Source organism: Bicyclus anynana, chromosome 14 (genome assembly GCF_947172395.1).
Source record: "Bicyclus anynana chromosome 14, ilBicAnyn1.1, whole genome shotgun sequence".
In the NCBI taxonomy this organism is placed as follows: Eukaryota; Metazoa; Arthropoda; class Insecta; order Lepidoptera; family Nymphalidae; genus Bicyclus; species Bicyclus anynana.
Window position 1 is genome coordinate 16,637,901 of NC_069096.1, and position 19,337 is coordinate 16,657,237.

At 36.7% G+C, this 19,337-nt stretch overlaps 1 protein-coding gene across 1 annotated transcript; it reads left to right on the forward strand.

Moving 5' to 3' along the window:
- Positions 1-4,754: 4,754 nt before the first annotated feature.
- On the forward strand, positions 4,755-18,817 carry LOC112047720 (nose resistant to fluoxetine protein 6-like). Its single transcript, XM_052885566.1, has 13 exons — positions 4,755-4,977; positions 5,604-5,937; positions 6,881-7,087; positions 7,967-8,046; positions 9,357-9,556; positions 10,321-10,435; positions 11,058-11,272; positions 14,006-14,196; positions 14,533-14,668; positions 15,497-15,683; positions 16,097-16,239; positions 16,645-16,756; positions 18,029-18,817. Exons 1-13 carry the CDS (start codon positions 4,776-4,778, stop codon positions 18,127-18,129), a joined length of 2,223 nt encoding a protein of 740 aa, XP_052741526.1. The 5' UTR covers positions 4,755-4,775; the 3' UTR covers positions 18,130-18,817.
- Positions 18,818-19,337: the final 520 nt, after the last annotated feature.

The following is a 19,337-nucleotide window of genomic DNA, read 5'->3' on the forward strand; positions in this document are numbered from 1 at the left end:
TGGAAACTTTTGCCGAAGAAACAAGTGATTTGTGTCTAGCCATAGAATGGGTTCATCATATTAAGTAAGTTATAACAATAATTAGCAACGTTTTTCTTAAAAATAATCTTTTGGTAAAACCTCTAGGCGGTGTTCTTCCACATCACATCTCCTTGTTTATATATTCAAGTTATAGGTGTAATTGCATTCATCACTATCGTACAGAAAAAACATAAAATATTATTAGTAGATATGAATCTTTTTTTTGTATATCCATGGTGTGCAATTACAAAACTTACTTTCGGTACATCGTTAGCAAAAGACACGGGAGTGGAAAATAATGGAAATTGGTGTCGAGTTTTGCAACTTCTCTGAGATGCAGAAGCCTTAGGGCTTTAGGTGAGGGTCCCACTCGTTACTAAACTATCATTACATTCCAACTTTGCTTGGTTTAAAATCAAGTTAAGGTAAGTATTTACCTATACTATACTACTGTCTGGTCCAGTAGATATTATGGTATTCAGTTTGAATCTTAGGCCTATAAAATATAGGGTTTTCCTTCCTTTCTGAACTTATTTGTAGTATTCCGAAAGCTACAACAGTGTCCCTCACAGAGGACGTTGATCCGTCAGCATCGGTCCCGGCCATCTCCACTAACTTCCATAGTCATCATTAGAAATGTATGTGTTGCCGCCGACACCCGCCGACCTGTATAGAATCGGGGTGGTGGGCTTTCAACCAATATCAGATGTTACTAATATAATGCTGAGTGGAGACCCTTTTAGGATCACATCATGCTAGTTGTAATGTATTATAATTATTGTTTTTATATTTTCTCTTTCCTTTGTGTGATGTGTATTCTGAATTGAACTTTTCTTTCATTATTTTTTTTAATGTGGTTCTGGCTGGTGAAAATTTTTAAGTAGTCAATTATTGTGATCGTAATTACTAACTAAATGTAGTTAGTTATCTAGCTTCTCAATTAAACACTTGAAACGTTATCACTGGAACTTATCTTCGCTATTCAAGTAAACACGTTCATTGGCCGGGGAAAATTTTCGAAATCGTCATGAACTATCATTAAGGACATCATCTTACATGGCAGAGAAGAATAATTAATAACAAGTTTAATATGTTGGTTCTTCGAACTTTTTGTTAAGCACTAGTCGATGCCCCGCAGTTCCCGTGCCCGTGAGAATGCGGAGACAAAATATAGCCTAAAACAAATAACGTAACTTTCTAAAAGTATATTTTTTTTCCAGATCACTTTATTTATATCCAGAGATTACTCCCAACACCATTTCACCTCTTTATAATATTAGTATAGATATTATTATTACGTGTAATAGGTACACTCATATTGTAATAAAAAAATCTCTTAAGGATGCTTCGGCTTTGGGGTGGAATAGGCTTATAGGATTTTCTGTTGGATTTAAGTGAAGTCGTTTGGATTCGTCGGTTTTCTGGGATAACAGTAAAATAAATCAATGAGTCACTATCTAATGATTACTCGTGGTTAAGTTGTGCTATAAAAAAGTATGAGTCATTAATCAGGTATATGATACACTTACAATAGAACACACTCATAATACACTTATGATCAAAATGATAGTTAACACTTATTGATTATAATTATGTACGGACCTTTCTACGTAACAATGCAATCGTAACTACGGACCAAACTATCTAATTGTGACAATGACATCACGTAACATTTGTTTGTTTGAACGCGCTAATCGCAAGAACTAACTCGAACGAACGAACTCTTTAATATGTGTTATCTTATGTTTTAACGTTTAATATGTGTATTGTTGGCGTGCTTTATAAATAAATAAAATAAAATAAATAAAATAAGAACTACAGCTGCGATTTGAAAAATTCTTTCAGTGTTAGATGCCTACGGGAACGGGAACCACGCGGGTAAAACCGCGCGGCGACTACTAGTCATTACAAAAAATAATATTAGAATATCTGTCTGTAATTTTAAAATAACTGGTTTTCATTTGTTCAGTTATTTGCATGATACTGAAACATATTTTTTTTTTTTTATTTTGAGTATGTCTGTCTGTGTGCGCGAGTTAGTTTTCGGAATGGTCGATCCGACTTTAATGGGATTTTGACTGGAAGACAGAGAAGGTTATTGAGCATCATATAAACTACTTTTTATCCCGGAAAAATTTATGAATCCCGTGGGATTCGTGAAAAGCAAAATTTTACATGAACAGAGTCACCAGCGCCTGCTAATGCATATTATGTTATCTTACGCTTTCTTATACACTAATAAATAAATAAGCCTTTAATTCGGACCATTTTAACAAATTGATTCTTATCATATTCTTACACTATAGTAACAATATAAATTATATTAGACTTTAATATTACATACATTTAAAACTTTTCGTATATTTCGTGCTTGTTTTACGTACTCTCTGTAGGTTCGTTTGCCAAATAGCAAAGGTCTCATCCAACCTAATCCATTCTGATCTCTCTCTGGCTACTCTAGTCTAAGATTTTTCGGCAACCTGTCTGATATCATCTTCCCATCTTTTTTGTTAGATACAGAGGAATTTGTATCTTTTCCCTTCCCTTGGATACCATTGTGAAATTATTTTGCTTTACTTGTCCTTTCCTCTGATAGTCAATATTTTCTGAATAAATAACCACCGTGAGATTAGCCGCGCTGGTTTAATTTCGACCCCAAGGATATTATTATACTATCTCCAATGAACCCTAAAGAGCTTACTTAGTAAATACCTTATACAAAGAAGAGGTACATTATTTGCTCTTCAATTATATCTCACGTTACCCTAATTGGAGCCGAGCACTGCACTGGAGAGCTTAAATCGTTGGCGATATGGCTTTGTTGGAGCTTACGTCATCGAGCAGAAATTGCTCGATGTACATTCGTTAGATAGAATGTTATTTGAAGTTATTTGCTATGGTTTACTCTCATATCTCGTATCAATATTTACATAAGTAATTTTGAACTATGAAGCATTGCTGTGTTTCCTTTAACCTCAATTTAAACATTTTGAAGGCAAATATGCAACTTACGTAAGCGCACTTTTACTTAGATTTTATTGGTTTCTTTCAAGCGTGATTGTACTTATGCAAAGCGGAAGTTTGTTGAAGAAAAACGACCACTTAAGAAGTCCTAGTTATTTCTTTTGCAATGGACGCGTTAGCTTAAAAATTAAAAAAATACGTAATTATGTTCAGCCATAATTTAGTTAAAAGCTGCACAGATAGTCACTCATAAACGCAGAGATTTTAAAATCATACCATTCTCAATTTTACTTTTGTTAGAAAATAATATTTTATGAACTGCAATGAATGCGTCAAGTACTCGTATATTTATGATGCCACTTTATGATATAGTACATGGTCCTACACTATGACTTTCTCGCTACTTCATATGTATGCGTATCGGTCAGTGATAGTGCTATTGGTAGATACGCTTATAATTTCAGTTCTTATATTCCAATTATTGTTATCCAAATAATTTATCTTTGCTAGCAAATACCAATTTTTATTCCAAAATTGGTTTTAGGTTCTAAATGTTAATTACAATCAAGTGTCTCAATGTCATTTGCAAAAATTGCAAAAATTACAAATTGCAATTTTTGCAATTTTTTTTTTATTCTTTACAAGTTAGCCCTTGACGACAATCTCTACTGATGGTAAGTGATGATGCTATCTAAGATGGAAGCGGACTAACTTGTTAGGAGGAGGATGAAAATCCACACCCCTTGCGGTTTCTACTCGACATCGTACAGGAACGCTAAATCGCTTGGCGGCACATCTTTGTCGGTAGGGCGGTAACTAGCCACGGCCGAAGCCTCCCACCAGCCAGACCTGGACCAATTAAGAAAATCTCAATATTTCCAGCCGGGGATCGAACCCAGGACCTCCGTCATGTAAATCCACCGCGCATACCACTGCGCCACGGAGGCCGTCAAAACAATTTAACAGGAGAGCCATTTTAAGTTTTTTTTTCATTCAATACGATCTTGTTCGGCTAATATTGATCTGAATAATCTTTTACATGATATAAAAAAACATATATTTAGGACATGTGGGAAGCACAAAATATAAACGTTTTGTTTGTTTTTAATTAACAAAATTAGTAAGGGAGGGGCACAATTGTGCCCTTGTTGGTCCAAAATAAAAATAATTTTGTGAGTAAGACTATAATTGATCTTATTTTAAGGATGAATTTGAAATAAAACCAATTATTATTTTAATATAAGTCTTGTATTTTCATATTAATCAAGTCTTAATCATTCGCTGCCCGCGAGTATTTTATCCGCCCGTTAAATAAAAAAAAAGCCCGTCTGCGTTGAAGAAGCCGACAGTCAGGGAAAGCGGTTTTAATCTACCGTTGTGAGCCATTTAAAAAAATCTTTATATTCTTCTATAGCGCGGAGCATGATACTGTGCTCGCCTATTGCCCTAAGTTTACTTTATATTTTTTTACATGACACGTAACGGATACGATGGGCGACCGGTCGTCCATTTGGAGTCAAGAGGTTAAGTAATAAAAAATTTCACTTTTAAGACGAATTTATTAGTATTCCACGGATTCACCGTCATCCGCAAGTAGAGAGAAAATCTCCGAGTAGAGTCCTGGATTTTGAGAACTGCTACTACTCGTGTAACAGTACAGCGTGTGTCCGGTCGGCCATCTTTTTATATATATACACTCATGCATCGTATCAGTAGATATTAATGTCTGGATCACTGTTCAAGTCAATAGTTTCGAGTTCCATCAACAATCAGATAAGGACGTGTGTAAAATGTTTTCAAAAGTTTTTTATTTTATTGTTTTCGTATTGACATTGGTTTTGGAAGTAAGAACCCAAGCCGGGGGTATGGGCGGCATGATCATAGACTACGCAGAGGCATTCGACCAGGAACTGTACGAGAGCGTCATAGATGAGGAAAAGTGTGACGAACAGTTGGAGTTTTTGTCCAACAACAGTGATGTGTCTATGCTTTGTAAGTATTATTTACGGGCATGTAGAGGTGCCGGAAAACAGTAAACACAATCAGTGACGTAATAGTAACGTTAATAATTTGTATATGTATATTATACCTAACTACTTACTTCGGTAAAAAATACCTAGGTATACGAGTAGGTAGTCTAAGTTATCACTATAAGTCTTTCTGCCATATTAGTTTCTTCCGTACAGAATTATTAAAAATGCTATTAAAATATAGGGGTGGGAGGGTAAAAAATATTTTGTAAACTGTTATCATACCCACCTAATATTAAGTAGGAATCATTAAAATCGGTTGACCCGTTTTGGAGGGGTGCGACCGCAAACACCGTGACAGGAGTGTTTTATATAATAATCTTCTAATATATAAAAATGTCGAGTCACGATATTTTATTAATTAATAAAATCTACAGTTAGACATAATTGAAATTCCATAGTTTCATATCGGACAGTAGATAATAATTGTTGTTGTTATATCAACTTAGTCTTGAGATAATAGACAATTCTATCTTTAAGCAAACTAGAGTAGTTATGGGTCTAATTTCTTTATTCTAGAAAGCGGTATAACTCTGCTATAAAGAGAATTATGATATAAGTTTACAGTACAGTGTTCTTTATTTGCAGTTCAAGACGCAACTGGAAAAATCCCAACAGGCTTCCTTTCGGGAAACCTGGCCGACCTGGGGGACTACCACCAATGTCTGGGCATACGACACGTCGACCGAGACATGGAGATAGATGGCAAATACTGCATGATGCAGTATCCTTTAAAACAAATGCAAGAAAATGCCACTGATGCACCTGACGACACCACGATACCGCCGAATATTGAGTTTCCCAATATTAGTGATATTTTTCCTCCGTTGAGTAACAGGACACTGGAAGACATAAAACAGTATCGAATGGTGCAAAGATATGCTCAAGGAATTTCTGGCGCCGGAGGTCCTTTTGTTTCACGGTAATTGAATATCTTTTAACGAAACTACTTTTTATGTGATAAATATTTACTTTTTTACTTCATTATTATATTTCAACGGCCAGTGTCATAATTACAAATTGCCCGCCAATCCACATTGAAATAGCGTGGTGGGTCTAAGCTATCACCTCTGTTAGTAGTGGACGAATAGATGTAAATTAGTAATGATGATTTGCCAATTTCAAAAGCTTTATCTTAATGATTTTTAAAATTACCTTTTTTTACTTCTTTTACCTAATGATCCACTTACGTATTTCGCTATTCACTTACTAAATATATTTATTAGAATCAAAAGAATATTCGGGTATAATCGAAGGTAGAGGTTTCTAGGTTAGAGGGACCTGTTTCAAAAGGTCATATCCACTGAGCTATCACGGCTTACCAATATTAGATACACATTAATTAATTAAGAAAATATTGTTTATTTATATACTAATTCCTACCTGTGACTACGCAAAATTTGAACTTTCCTACTTTTAATTTTAACTTTAACACTCGTTGCATTTATAGCATCTATAGCTCGTTGTTGAACTTTCCTACCGAACTACTACCGAGTACCTTATTTCTCCTAAGGCTTACGCAGGAGGCACTGATTGGGGCAAATTGGGGGAAAATAAAGCCACACTTGCCGCAATAATTTTCTTATGGATTAGTAAAGCGTCTTCTGTCAACTTTCTTTTACGCTCGGCCATTGCTTTGGCCAATCTACATTTCTAAATACCACTTCCATTTGAAAGAAAAAGCCTTACCAAAGGGCCAGTAGTGGCTTAATTAAATTAATTGGCTAATATTGATATCGATAAATACAATAAGCACCAACGTTTCAATATTATCTTTATCAGAAATATCAAATAATCTCCAGTCCCATCATGTATAGTAATAACAAACGAAATTAATTTAAATCTTGCTTGCTTCTTACTTCCAGGGTGATTCCCGTCAATTTTGCATCAGCGATGAAAATGACGATCGGCACCTGCGTGCCCAAGGTCTGCCGTGCCAAGCAAGTGGTGAAGTACTTCCAGCAGAAGTACTTGGGGAACACTGATTGGAGAGACAACAATGTGACTGTGGAGGAGTTCTTTTGTCGGCTACCCAACGACAGGCCCTTCAGTATTGCTGACTACTTGGCTATGTAATATATTTTTATTGTACCTACACTAGCAGAAGCTATCGGTATCACCCGCGTACTTCCCGTTCCTGTTGGAATACAGGGATAAATTAAATAGATAGATAAGATAAATTTAGTCACAAATAACGTGTCTTTAAGTCGGTAAAAGAATTTTAAAAGGCTTCGCAATGGGAAACATTTTCGAGAGGTTTTGGTTAATGCAGTAACTCTGCGAGAGTCGAGAATGAAATCAAAAAGAACCTAGAAGGACGGGATAACAAATAAAATCGCAGTACATAATTGAAAAGAAAGAAAATTCAAATTCAAAATTAATTTATTTCAAGTAGACTCAGCTTACAAGGACTTTTGAAAAGTCAGTTGACTATTTGTAAAGATTCTACCACCGGTTCCGAAGGCAGGTTCTGCTGAGAAGAAAGAAAGATGTTTATTTTCAAGTAATGCCACATATTATCACATTATTAAATTAAATTCTTAATTAACTGTCAGTTTGAGTAAACTGTGAAGCAATAGTTGCTGCGAATATTATCTGATATTGAGCCTCCATCCCCTCAAACCGAAATATAGCGACACTACTGCAGCTTGACAACGAGAATAGCAGTGCAGCCTCTAGATTATTTTCCTGTAGTTCGTCAAACTGTTGGCTGTGGTGCGTACAGTGGGCGTGTAAATCATAGATGCATAAAAATTGCCCTGAGGACTAAATACAAACCTATATTCGAAAAAGAATTTTCCATTTTGTACAGAATAGTATACTACCCTAGTTAAATTTAACCAATATTATGTCCACTGACGCGGTTTTCTTTTCAATCTATGAGTTAAAAAATGATCCACCTCACTCCTCTTCACCTATGTCAAAGTTTCTAAAACAAATTTTTGTTTCAGTGGAATATTCTCCCTGATCGGTGCGATCACAGTTCTCAGTACTTCATATGATCTGTTTCAAAAGTTCGCACTGAAGAAAAGTAAGTACTTATCTATTTTAGAACGCCCCTCCATTTCATGAATTAGTGGGTGTACTAATTATGAAGTTAGTCCAACTATAGCTTTTGTCCCTGTAGGTAGGGTGAACAATACAGCCTGTGTTATTTGCTGAAAACGTACCTTTACATTGGTAAAATCATGTGTAATTTAAGCGTGAACGCGTAACAAACATAAGTTAAAAAATAAGTATTATGTACTAGCACCACCTCGTGGTTTCACCTGCGTATTTTCCATTTCCGTAACAATACGAAAAAAAACGTTTATTTGAAATAGCCCTAATAACGTAGGTTTCTGTTAATAAACGAATTATTCCAATCGGTTTAGTAGTTTACTCGTTACATACAAAAATACAACTCTTTCTTCTTTATAATGTTATTATTATTGTAGATGGATGCACGTCTTGCAGGTATATACAGGTATTACGTATATTTTGTAAATAGAGTTAATTTATGAAATTTCCAGGTGTGCGATATTAGACATAAATATTATGTGAGTTATAAAATAAGGTTAAATTTAGTTTAACGTTTCAGAAATTTTTAGTATCAGCTGGGGTTTGAGATGAAAGTTGTAATTACAAACTTTTGCCTCAAAGTAAGCCGTCAGTCCTGCCACTATCATTTACATCTGATAGTGATCGTCACAGTCCTGAACATTATCACAAGTCCGCCGCCGCGTTGGAACACATCCAAATCCCCTCTTCTATAAGTAGAGAGCCGGTATTACAGTCGACCATTAAACTTACCTACGATGATTATGAGGAAAGACCTATCCGCCTATTTACGGCATATTTTCGTAATGACAAAATTCAAAAGTAAGTTTACTTCCGACAACAAGTTTGGATGTTGTTGTTTTGAAAAAAATGCCCTTAATGTAACGTTTCTTTAAAAAGCAACTGCTAAGTTACTAAACGACTTAATATGCTATTTGTACCAGTGGTAGAACCACTACCCGCAGACTTATAGTCGACGTTGAGCCGGGCATATTCTAACAATAACGTAATTTCATTTCTCGTATTTCTCTTTCAATCATTCACTTTTTTATTGAATGACAAGTTTAACATCAGTGATGCAATCTAATATGAAAGCAAGCTAACTTGGAGGAGCCTATTCTGCCCACACCTCTTGTGTGTTTCTACGCAGCATCGTCTCGATAAGCTACAATAAGACACACCAGACAAGAGCCAATCAAAAAAAGGCTACCCGAGCTGTTAATCGCACTCAGGGCCTCTGTTGAGAACCATAGCTCTACCAAAGCGCCAGAAGGTCGATAAACTTCGTTGCTTCTGTTCCAGAGAGTTCTGAAGTGAGCACTCTGTACCGCAGCTTCTCCGTGTACACGAACACGCGGCGGTTCCTCACGTTCAGCCAGCCGGCCGGGTCCCTGGAGTGCGTGGACGGCATCCGCGCCGTCTCCATGCTGTGGGTCATCTTCGGCCACACCTACTGCCTCACCATGCTCACCTTCGTGCAAAACGTTCAAGCGGTCAAGCAGGTGGGTAACCTTTTCAAAAATGTACCGTAAAGTGGTATCGGTATTTGACAAGATTTATTTCGCGGAGTATGCACAGTAACTGTTTGATCTCGTGCCGCCTTCGCCATTCTACCGTAAAACAGCTAGACATCATAGCGATTTGCTGCTGTTATTATAGTAGATGTTCAGATGTTCCTTGGACACGTACTAAGAGATTGGTTCGTCATTTCTTATAATGCACTGCAAAGGTATGGAATACCCTACTAGCTTATGTTTACCCTACTATCAACAATGTGGCTATCTTCAAGTCAAAAGGTTACGTTTTTTTGTTATCAGCTCTTCAAATCATTGCTTACCATCAGGCATCATTGCAGCCAAGCGCTTGCATATATAACAAAAAAATCTTCGTGTTCTACATTCACAGGTGTGGTGGTGAAAGTACATGGATTAATAGGTGAAATCATCCTTTAAAGGACTTAAACCTAGGATGTCTTCGGTGTTAGTATGTAACAAAAAATAATTTCAGGCCGCTCTCCTTATAAAAGAGGGAATTTGGAACTAAGATTCACCAGGCTGCTTCAAAGCGGGTTGTAAAGTTCAAGGTAATTTGACTGTAATGATGACTGGGGTCGAGAGAATTACGGAGAATAAAGAAAACCTCATAATTTCATAGGCTGATTCACGAACTCAGGGCCTCTAGATCTGAAGCCACAAAATCTAATGACTGGGCTAACGTAAAGAGGCAAACTAACAATATAATAAATTTTTATTGTTATTGTTGGCAGTGGCTAACCTCCTTCACGAGCGTGTGGGTGAACTCGGCGCCTATCACAGTGGACACGTTCTTTCTTCTCAGCGGTGTTCTGTGCGTCTATACCGTTGTTGGGAAAATTACTCGATGTAAGTAAATTACAAGTAACTTAAAATAATTTTGACTCGTTTTATAATTTGAAATACAAATTAGCCCTTGATTACAAGATTACTTTACTTATCTTTAATGTTTTTTACGCAGCATCATACATGATCTTTTACTAAATACGTCTTTGCTGGAAGACTTGTAGCTAACCAAAGTAAACGCTTTACCAGATCGAAACGACGCTTATAAAATATAGGTAAATGTGAATTATTTCGATTATACATGTAAAAATAATCATTGAACGTTTATTAGTCTGATATTAGTTAGTACTTCATGTAATTATTTCATTCAAATTATGTTAAAGAATATTTTTCATCGTTGTTACTAATTCGTTCCCTTTCAAGTAATCATAAAGACTGTGATAGCAGTGGGTACAATAATAGTTTAATGAGCAAGTTTCCATACCCTTTCAGTATAGACCCGAGTTATTGAAGTTAAAACCATCATCTTTCTTAACTTATAAATACCCTTTCTTTCTCTATTTTCTCTATTCCTATCTAACTAATCGTCAAGACTCGTTCTGATAACACTGGGTATATAGTATGTAGTATTTCAACTCATGACCCCGACCGAACTAATGAAGCTACAACCATCTTTCTCCACCAGGGCGCTTCATAACCTCTCTCCACATGTTCTACCTGTACCGTATTCTCCGGATCCTGCCTCTGCTGGCCGCCGTCATCCTGCTGCAAGCGTCGCTGTTCCACCGCATGTCGGACGGGCCCATGTGGCTCAACATGGGGCACATGGTGCTCATGTGCAGACGGAGGTGGTGGTCCGCGCTGCTGCATGTTCAGAACTATGTCAAGCCTATGGGAATTGTGAGTAACTGAAGTTTTTTAGGGCTGCTTAAGGCAAGGCCATATAAAAAAAAAAAAAAAATCAAAAATCATTTATTTCAAGTAGGCTCAGTTTACAAGCACTTTTGACACGTCAGTTGACTATTTGTAAAGATTCTACCACCGGTTCGGAAGGCAGGTTCTGCTGAGAAGATACCGGCAAGAAACTCAACAGTTGCTCTTTTGAAAAAGTCATACAGTATTATAATTTACAATTAATAACAAAGAAATTAAATATCACGTGTCTCAATCGGTGAAGGAAAACATCGTGAGGAAACCTGTATACCAGAGAATTATCTTAATTCTCGTTTTCGGGCCAGCGTGGTGGACTATTGGCCTAACCCCTCTCATTCTGAGAAGAGACTCGAGCTCAGCAGTGAGCCGAATATGGGTTGATAATGATGACTGTTTACATTTATTATAGTTTTACTTTCTGTGTGAAGGTGGAAGCTGATCCAACGGCCTCCAAGCATCTTTATCATTAAGAAACTCATCAATGTTGTAGTACCCTCGACTAAGTAAATGTTTTTTAACACATTGCTTAAAGCTGTGCATTGGCAGGTCCATCACAGTCTTGGGGATCTTATTATAGAAGAGTACACCCAAACCTACAAAAGATTTTTTTACTCTTTGGAGACGATATGCAGAAATAACTAACTTATGCCCGTGTCTAGTAAGACGTGGGTTTAAATCTCCTTTTCGTTTGTACAAATTAATATTTTGTCTTACATATACTATACTGTTATATATATATTGACAGGCTACTGTTAGTATACCTATTTCTTTAAACTTTTGACGAAGGGACTCGCGTGATTTTAATTGATATATTGCTCGAATTGCTCTTTTTTGAAGTACAAATATAGATTGTATATCGGCAGCCTTGCCCCACAATAAAATACCGTAAGACATTACGCTGTGAAAGTACGCAAAATAAACAAGCCTAGCTGTATCAACATCAGTAAACTGTCTTATTTTTCTCACGGCAAATGCCGCTGAGCTAAGTTTACCAGACAGTTTTTCTATATGAGCACCCCACTGAAGTTTACAATCCAAGGTCACTCCCATGTGGAACTCTCCATTTCCAGTGTTTCACCATCGATCATTATATACTTATCTAATTTTTTAACATTTGGCAATAAAAACTCAATACATTTAGTTTTCTTGGCATTCAAAAGTAGATTATTTGCAGTGAACCAATGCGACACATGCGATATGGCACGGTTTACGTCGTCAGAGTTATCTTTATTTCTGTCGGACTTAAAAATTAAGGATGTGTCATCAGCAAACAGTACAATCTCACATATGCCGCTGACATGGTATGGTAAATCGTTTATGTACACTAAAAATAGAAAAGGACCCAGAATTGAACCCTGTGGGACGCCCATTATGGTAGTGGAACCGTGCGACTTTATATCATTTATGCATACCTTTTGTGTTCTATCACTGAGATAAGAGGCAATGAGATCGAGTGCAACACTTTTGATGCCATAGTGGCTTAACTTGAGTAGAAGGGTGTTATGGTCAACACAATCGAACGCCTTGGACAGATCACAGAACACACCAATAGCATTCTTAGAACCTTCCCATGCTTCATAAATATGTTTTAAAAGTTTAGCCCCTGCATCAGTTGTATTGCGACCTTTCGTAAAACCATACTGTTCAGGATGAAACAAGTTATTTAAATTAAAATGACATAAAAGTTGATTTAATATGATTTTTTCAAAGACCTTGCTAAGTGTTGGCAATATTGTAATCGGTCTATAATTATTAAGATCTGACTTGTCTCCTGATTTAAAAAGTGGTATCAATTTGCCATGCTTCATTAGGTTCGGAAAAATACCTAAGTCCACACATTCATTAAAAATAATGGCTAAGTGGGGAGCAATGACATCAATTATGTTAGATATTACTTTCACTGACATGCCCCACAGATCTCCGGTTCTTTTTAATTTTAACAAATTGAAAGATTTTTTAATGTCTGATACAGTTATGTGGTGAAATTCAAAAAGAACGTTGCACTCTTTAACATTGCCTCGTAATAGTCTCTGGGCTTCCGTAGCAGACGAATCTAGTGAATCAGTTAACAAGATAGGAACATTCTGGAAAAAATCTTCAAAGGCATTAACAACCTCGATATCAGTGTTTACCTTTTTGTCATTGACAATTAATTCAAAACTGATATCCCGCGGTTTGATTTTTCCTAATTCTCTATTAATTATATTCCAGGTGGTTTGTATCTTGTTCTCAGACTCAATTATTTTCTGTTTGATGTGTAACGATTTCGCAAGAATACAAACACGTTTGAAAATTTTTGAGTAACTTTTTACATAATCTAAATAAGTTCGCGTTTGAGTATATTGTTTTTCCTCGTACAACTCGTACAGTTTGTCTCTACTTTTGTAAATGCCTACAGTAGCCCATTCGCTAAACTTTAATTTTTGGCTAGCATTAATGCGTTTAAAGTTAAAAATTTTACTAAACTCTCTGTCTATTGTCTTGAAAAGTATAGTTATTCTATTTAGCTTATATTGTATTTATATTATTTTACAAATACAATGTAGGCTAAATAGAGGACAGAGAGACACATATTATAATAGTAGATTATAAAACAGTTGCATAATGATGGTCATTAAAGCAGGAGTAGCATTTTATAAAACGAACGAAGTGAGTATTATAATAGAGACACGAATGCTTTAATATTTAAATATATTACAGTGCCTATATCAAACCTGGTACCTCTCAGTGGACCTGCAGCTCTACCTGTTCAGCCCTGCTGTGCTGGTGTGGCTGTTTGGAAGCCAGGCTGTGGCGTGGTGCGCGCTCGGCACCATCATCATGGTGTCTCTCGTCCTGTCCACCACTTTCAGCTTCTTGTACAACTATTCTGCCGCTCTCGCTAACCCTGGGTAAGGAGTAACATTTTTTTTCAACGTGGAAATTTTCACACACACACCAGAAAGACGATGAAGCTATGTGATCTTCCATCGATTTATTACGAAGTTCCATCTCACCCTTCTTATTAAATTTATTAGCCCTAAATTAACAAGTTGGTATTGCATTCCCGTTCGGGGACTATATTAACTAACTTTCGGTTCAGTAATTTTCATTGACTTCATGTTGTATTCTTTCTCCTTTATGGAGGAAACCCTGACCCTGAAGTACGCCAGAATAGGTTGATAATATGGAGTTTTAGACATAATTATTTGTGTTTGGGATTTTTTAAATAATTTTTTCTTGTCTAGTCGCGTGGACCAGTTCGGCGACTACTTCACGGACTACTACATCAACACGCTGACGCGCGCGCCGCCCTTCTTCGTCGGCATGATGTACGGCTACCTGCTGCTGCGGTGCAAGGGGAGGAAGATCCGCATTAACAAGGTTTCTTCATCATTATCAGCTTATTTAGGCAGTCCACTTTGGGAACAGACCTCGCTTCTTATGAACCGAGACTTAAGACTACCCTCGACTACTATCTCACCTGATGGTGAGTGATGCAATCTAAGATAGAAGCGAGCTAACTTGTTAGGAGAAAGATGAAAATCCACACCCCCTATTCTGTTTCTACACGACATCGTACAGAACGCTAAATCGCTTGGCGGTCGTCTTTGCCAGTAGAGTGGTAACTAGCCATGGCCAAATCGGTCCACCCGGGGTTCGAACGCAGGACCTCCATCTTGTAAATCCACCGTGCATACCACAGCACCACGGAAGCCGTCAATACATCATACGTTGTCATATTTTAAAATGGCTGAAAGTGTGTCAGTCATGCTCCTAGCATAGGGAGGTATTTAGGTACTATAGTCAATCATAGAGTTTGGATCGTTGTGACTTTGGACGAGCAGGTGTCAAGAAAGAAGCTGCTTGATTATTAGACAGTCTCAATTGTCCAAATATAAAACTTGATTTTTTGATATTTTCCCGGGATATCGTGAGGACTTATTTCTCCCATCCCTTAGCTTCGTGGCAACCCTTCGCTATAAAATTTATCTTGAAAAATCTTCGAAGGGTTGCAGCGACTGGCAATTAGAAACGAGATTTTTCATACTATACTGCGAAAAATACAGTTCAAAATCCACCACAGTTCAAATTCCATACTTGGCTACCGTACTTTTTTCTCCGACGACTAATCAGTCGGACAGACGACAGATGAACGAAGGGAAAGAAGATAACAACTATGTATTTGAAGGTAAGTAACTTTGTTTTCAGATACTCGTGTGGGTGATCTGGGTAATGGCCTTCCTGCTGATGGCGTTCTGCATCTTCACCACGTACCCCGTGATGCAGGAGGACTTTCACCTGCAGGCGCTCGACAACTTCCTCAACTCCTACATGCGCGCCATCTGGGCGCTGGCGGTGGGCTGGCTGATCTTCGCTTGCGTCCACGGTTATGGAGGTCATTTGTTCAACCCTTTGTTTATTTATTCATTCACTCATGTAATTTTTCATGTACCTATTCATTCGTTTATATAATATTAAAATATGAACTATCAATATAATAATGTTACCACATTATTTTGCTCGATTAAATTAGGAAAGTTAACCCACAATTACATATAATGACACCTAACTGCATAAAATGTTATGTTTTGTTTTGTGCATAAGTTCAACTAATAACTGAAAAATATTGCGTAGGTTTTTAAAGTTTGCATACGAGTAATAACTTTGTGTAGAAAAACAAGTTAAATAGGTAGATTTCTTGTTGAATTTCTACAGCAAGTAGACAATTGCCACTAAGAACTCATCGTTGCTTTTCATCAGACATACCTATTTATAGTCTAAAACCTCCATATCTACTCAACACCGCAGGCCCCATAAACTGGTTCCTGTCGCTGCAGATGTGGAAGCTGCCGGCGCGGCTCTCGTACGCCATGTACCTCACCCACTACCCCATCATGATGGTGTCCAACGGCAGCATGGTGGGCACGCACTTCTTCACCGATGGGAACACGGTAAATAATATGATAAGTTTCTTCAACAATGTCTCACATTGTCAACCCATTATCAGCTGAAAGATTAATATGGTCATAGTTGATGACAATAAAATCACCACATAAGGCGTGGTTGGTGGAGCGTTTTCCGCTTATATAGACATCTTATTCTGAAAATTTATCCGACAAGGTTAATTTTTAAATATTTTTATCCATTCTGGCTATGAGTTTGTAAGTATTTTTTATAAGACTGACGGTTGGTTGGAAATTTTATAAAATGAAAATATTTTGCAAATAAAACTAATCTCCGCATCACCAGCATCCGCATCATCGTCTTGAGTTAAAAAGTTGAACATTATCGCTCTAAGCAACAATGTTGCTTTAGTTATAATTCCTGTAATAAATATAATAACGATTATTTTACAGATATATCGCGCCTTGGGGGACCTGGCGTTTGCAACCATCGCAGCATTCGTGCTATCCATTACGATCGATGCGCCGTGCTCCACTTTACAGAAGTTACTTCTAGGGGGAGCAGGTTAGTATATATCCTTCAAAGCCTCCCTCTACAATACTGGATTCAATATATATTTCATATAATATTGAATGCGAGCATAAAAAGTACAATACATGCAAAAAAACAAAAAGCAAACAAAAGTCGTTCTTTAATGACTCTTTTCCTTTACTTAGATGCAGTAAATGTCGTCCGTACATCACTGTTATGAAAATGTATATATAAAACAAGTTACTCTAACACGACTTTATTAGATTTTCTCTCATAACATTCGTTCTTTGTTATATTTTCTTAAAGACCTTACACTTTGTTGTATAGTATTTTTATTTACTTATCAAAATAATGTACGAATTTGGGTTCTGGAAATTGAAAGTGCATCAAAATTGTCATAATTAGCCGATGAATGTTAACTGTTGGACGTAGGTCACAACGACTTATAAACAACACGACACGAGGATCAGCATTCAGCGGCTCCCTGTTGATGTCATCGGTCAACCTAGTCGACCAACACTGAGCAGGGTTTTTCTGTGCTGGGTCGCCATTTCAGCACCTTGTGAGACCAACGTCCATCGGCTCTTCAAACTATATGCCCTGCCCATTGCCACTTAAACTACGAGACTCACTGAGCTATCTCGGAGAACTTGAGTTTTTAAATATATCTCCTCATTAAATCTGATTCGATCACGCAAAAGTACATCGACCATAACTCGCTCCATCGCCCGTAGAGCGATTCTAAGCCTTCTTATGTAGAGCAGTGGAAAGTTACTCAAAAACATTTTGCACTTTAGTCAGTCTATAGCCTGAAAAATAAAGTTACTTTCGATTTTCCACTAACATCCTACACGTATGTATCATTGTGATTCTCTAAACCTACCTCAAATAGGTTTGGATTGACTTTCTACTAATACATATAGTTCGATTTTAAAAATTTATTTCTTCTCAATTTTATAGCTTTCACGTGTTTTCCATATAACCCTGAACTTCTACACTAAATTATCATAAAGCCAATGTTTCCCTACATAAAGTAGTTTCTACATAAAATTACGACTATATAGATTTGGTCGTTGGGCACAGGACATAACTGTTTATTTATGACCTTAACACTCAAACTGTGTGTCTATGTGATATTCATGGCAAGTCGTATGAAATTTTGAAAGTTACGAACCATAGTAGTGGTTGTTTTTCTTCTCAAGTTATCTTTAAAAGTTATCTACTAGATGCACCGAAGTCTGGAAGATGGCTTGGCTACGGTTGTCGAATAAAATATTTATAAAAAGAATTTGTTTTGTGTTTTAGGAAAGAAGAAACCTGAAGAGAAGGTGAAAGTAGAATCTCAGAACAATGAAGAAAAAAAGGAACCTGAAGAGAAGATGCAAGATGAAAAAACCAATTTATAGATACGATAGTTAAATTGCATGGACCCTTCTAGATTAGAGCAGAACGAGGATGAAGTGTTAGTTTATATGTATACTGTAGTGTTTGTGTATACTAAATAGATACCTACAATACTACATACACTATCTCATGTGCATTGGTAGGACTACACAAGTACACACCTATAATAACACCTCGCCTAACTAATGAGGTATAAAATGTTTATATAGTTTTAACAAAAGACTGAAAACTTGTACATAAAAGGCGTATCTTTTACATAATTATAAGCTTAGTGTATAATATTTTTATTATTTCCCTTAAAACTTTTCAAATTTTTTTTATGACTGGAAGGTGTTCCGGATTTGATTGATTTGATTTGATTTGCAATTTAATTTAGAGCTTAATATCTTTTAAATTGGCTCAGGTCTGGTCAAATGGTAGGTTGCCATTGATAGCAAATATTATTTGCTATTGATTCAACAATAATTGAATGTTTAAAAATTAATAAAATATAATCTTCGTATTGCGCCCTTATAAAATTAAGTTGTACATGTATAATATAATCTAATTTAATGTATTTTGATTATAATATTATTAAATTTATATAAAGTTACTTACACAATTTAAACACTGTAAATGAATGTGAGTAATAAAATTTGCATGCCAGTATTTGGTGGATTGTATAGCCAATTGTAACAAATTATTGTCAATACCAACAAATATGTAAATTATACAATCTGCAAATAAATGAATTTAATTGAATTGAGTTGATTTATTGTTTAGGCGTAGAAACCAATACACTGAATACATTGAGTAGGGACAACCCACCACCTCCCATGGCCCTTTCAATCTCTCGGTAATTTGGGCCGAATCGAGGGAGGGCGAACCCGGTACTTGCTCTTTGCGTGTTCCCGGGACGCCTTCTTGACTCCCTACAAGTTATTTTCTCTTTTCGCTCCTTGTCCCTTGATACTCACTCTCCCCCTTCTGGGGCTGGACGACACACGACGTTGAGATCCGCTTGCCCGCCGCGGTCCATGCATCACCTTCTACCTTCGACCTGTGTGAATACATTGAGTAGATAAATTAGCACATGGAAATTGAATAAATTAACAATTAGCACATAATGCATAGTCACTTAAACATTAAATGAGATCACATTCAGGCCAAAATGTTCTTGAATAAAAATCACTCTCTTACAATCATTCGTAGATTTATTCATACATTCGTT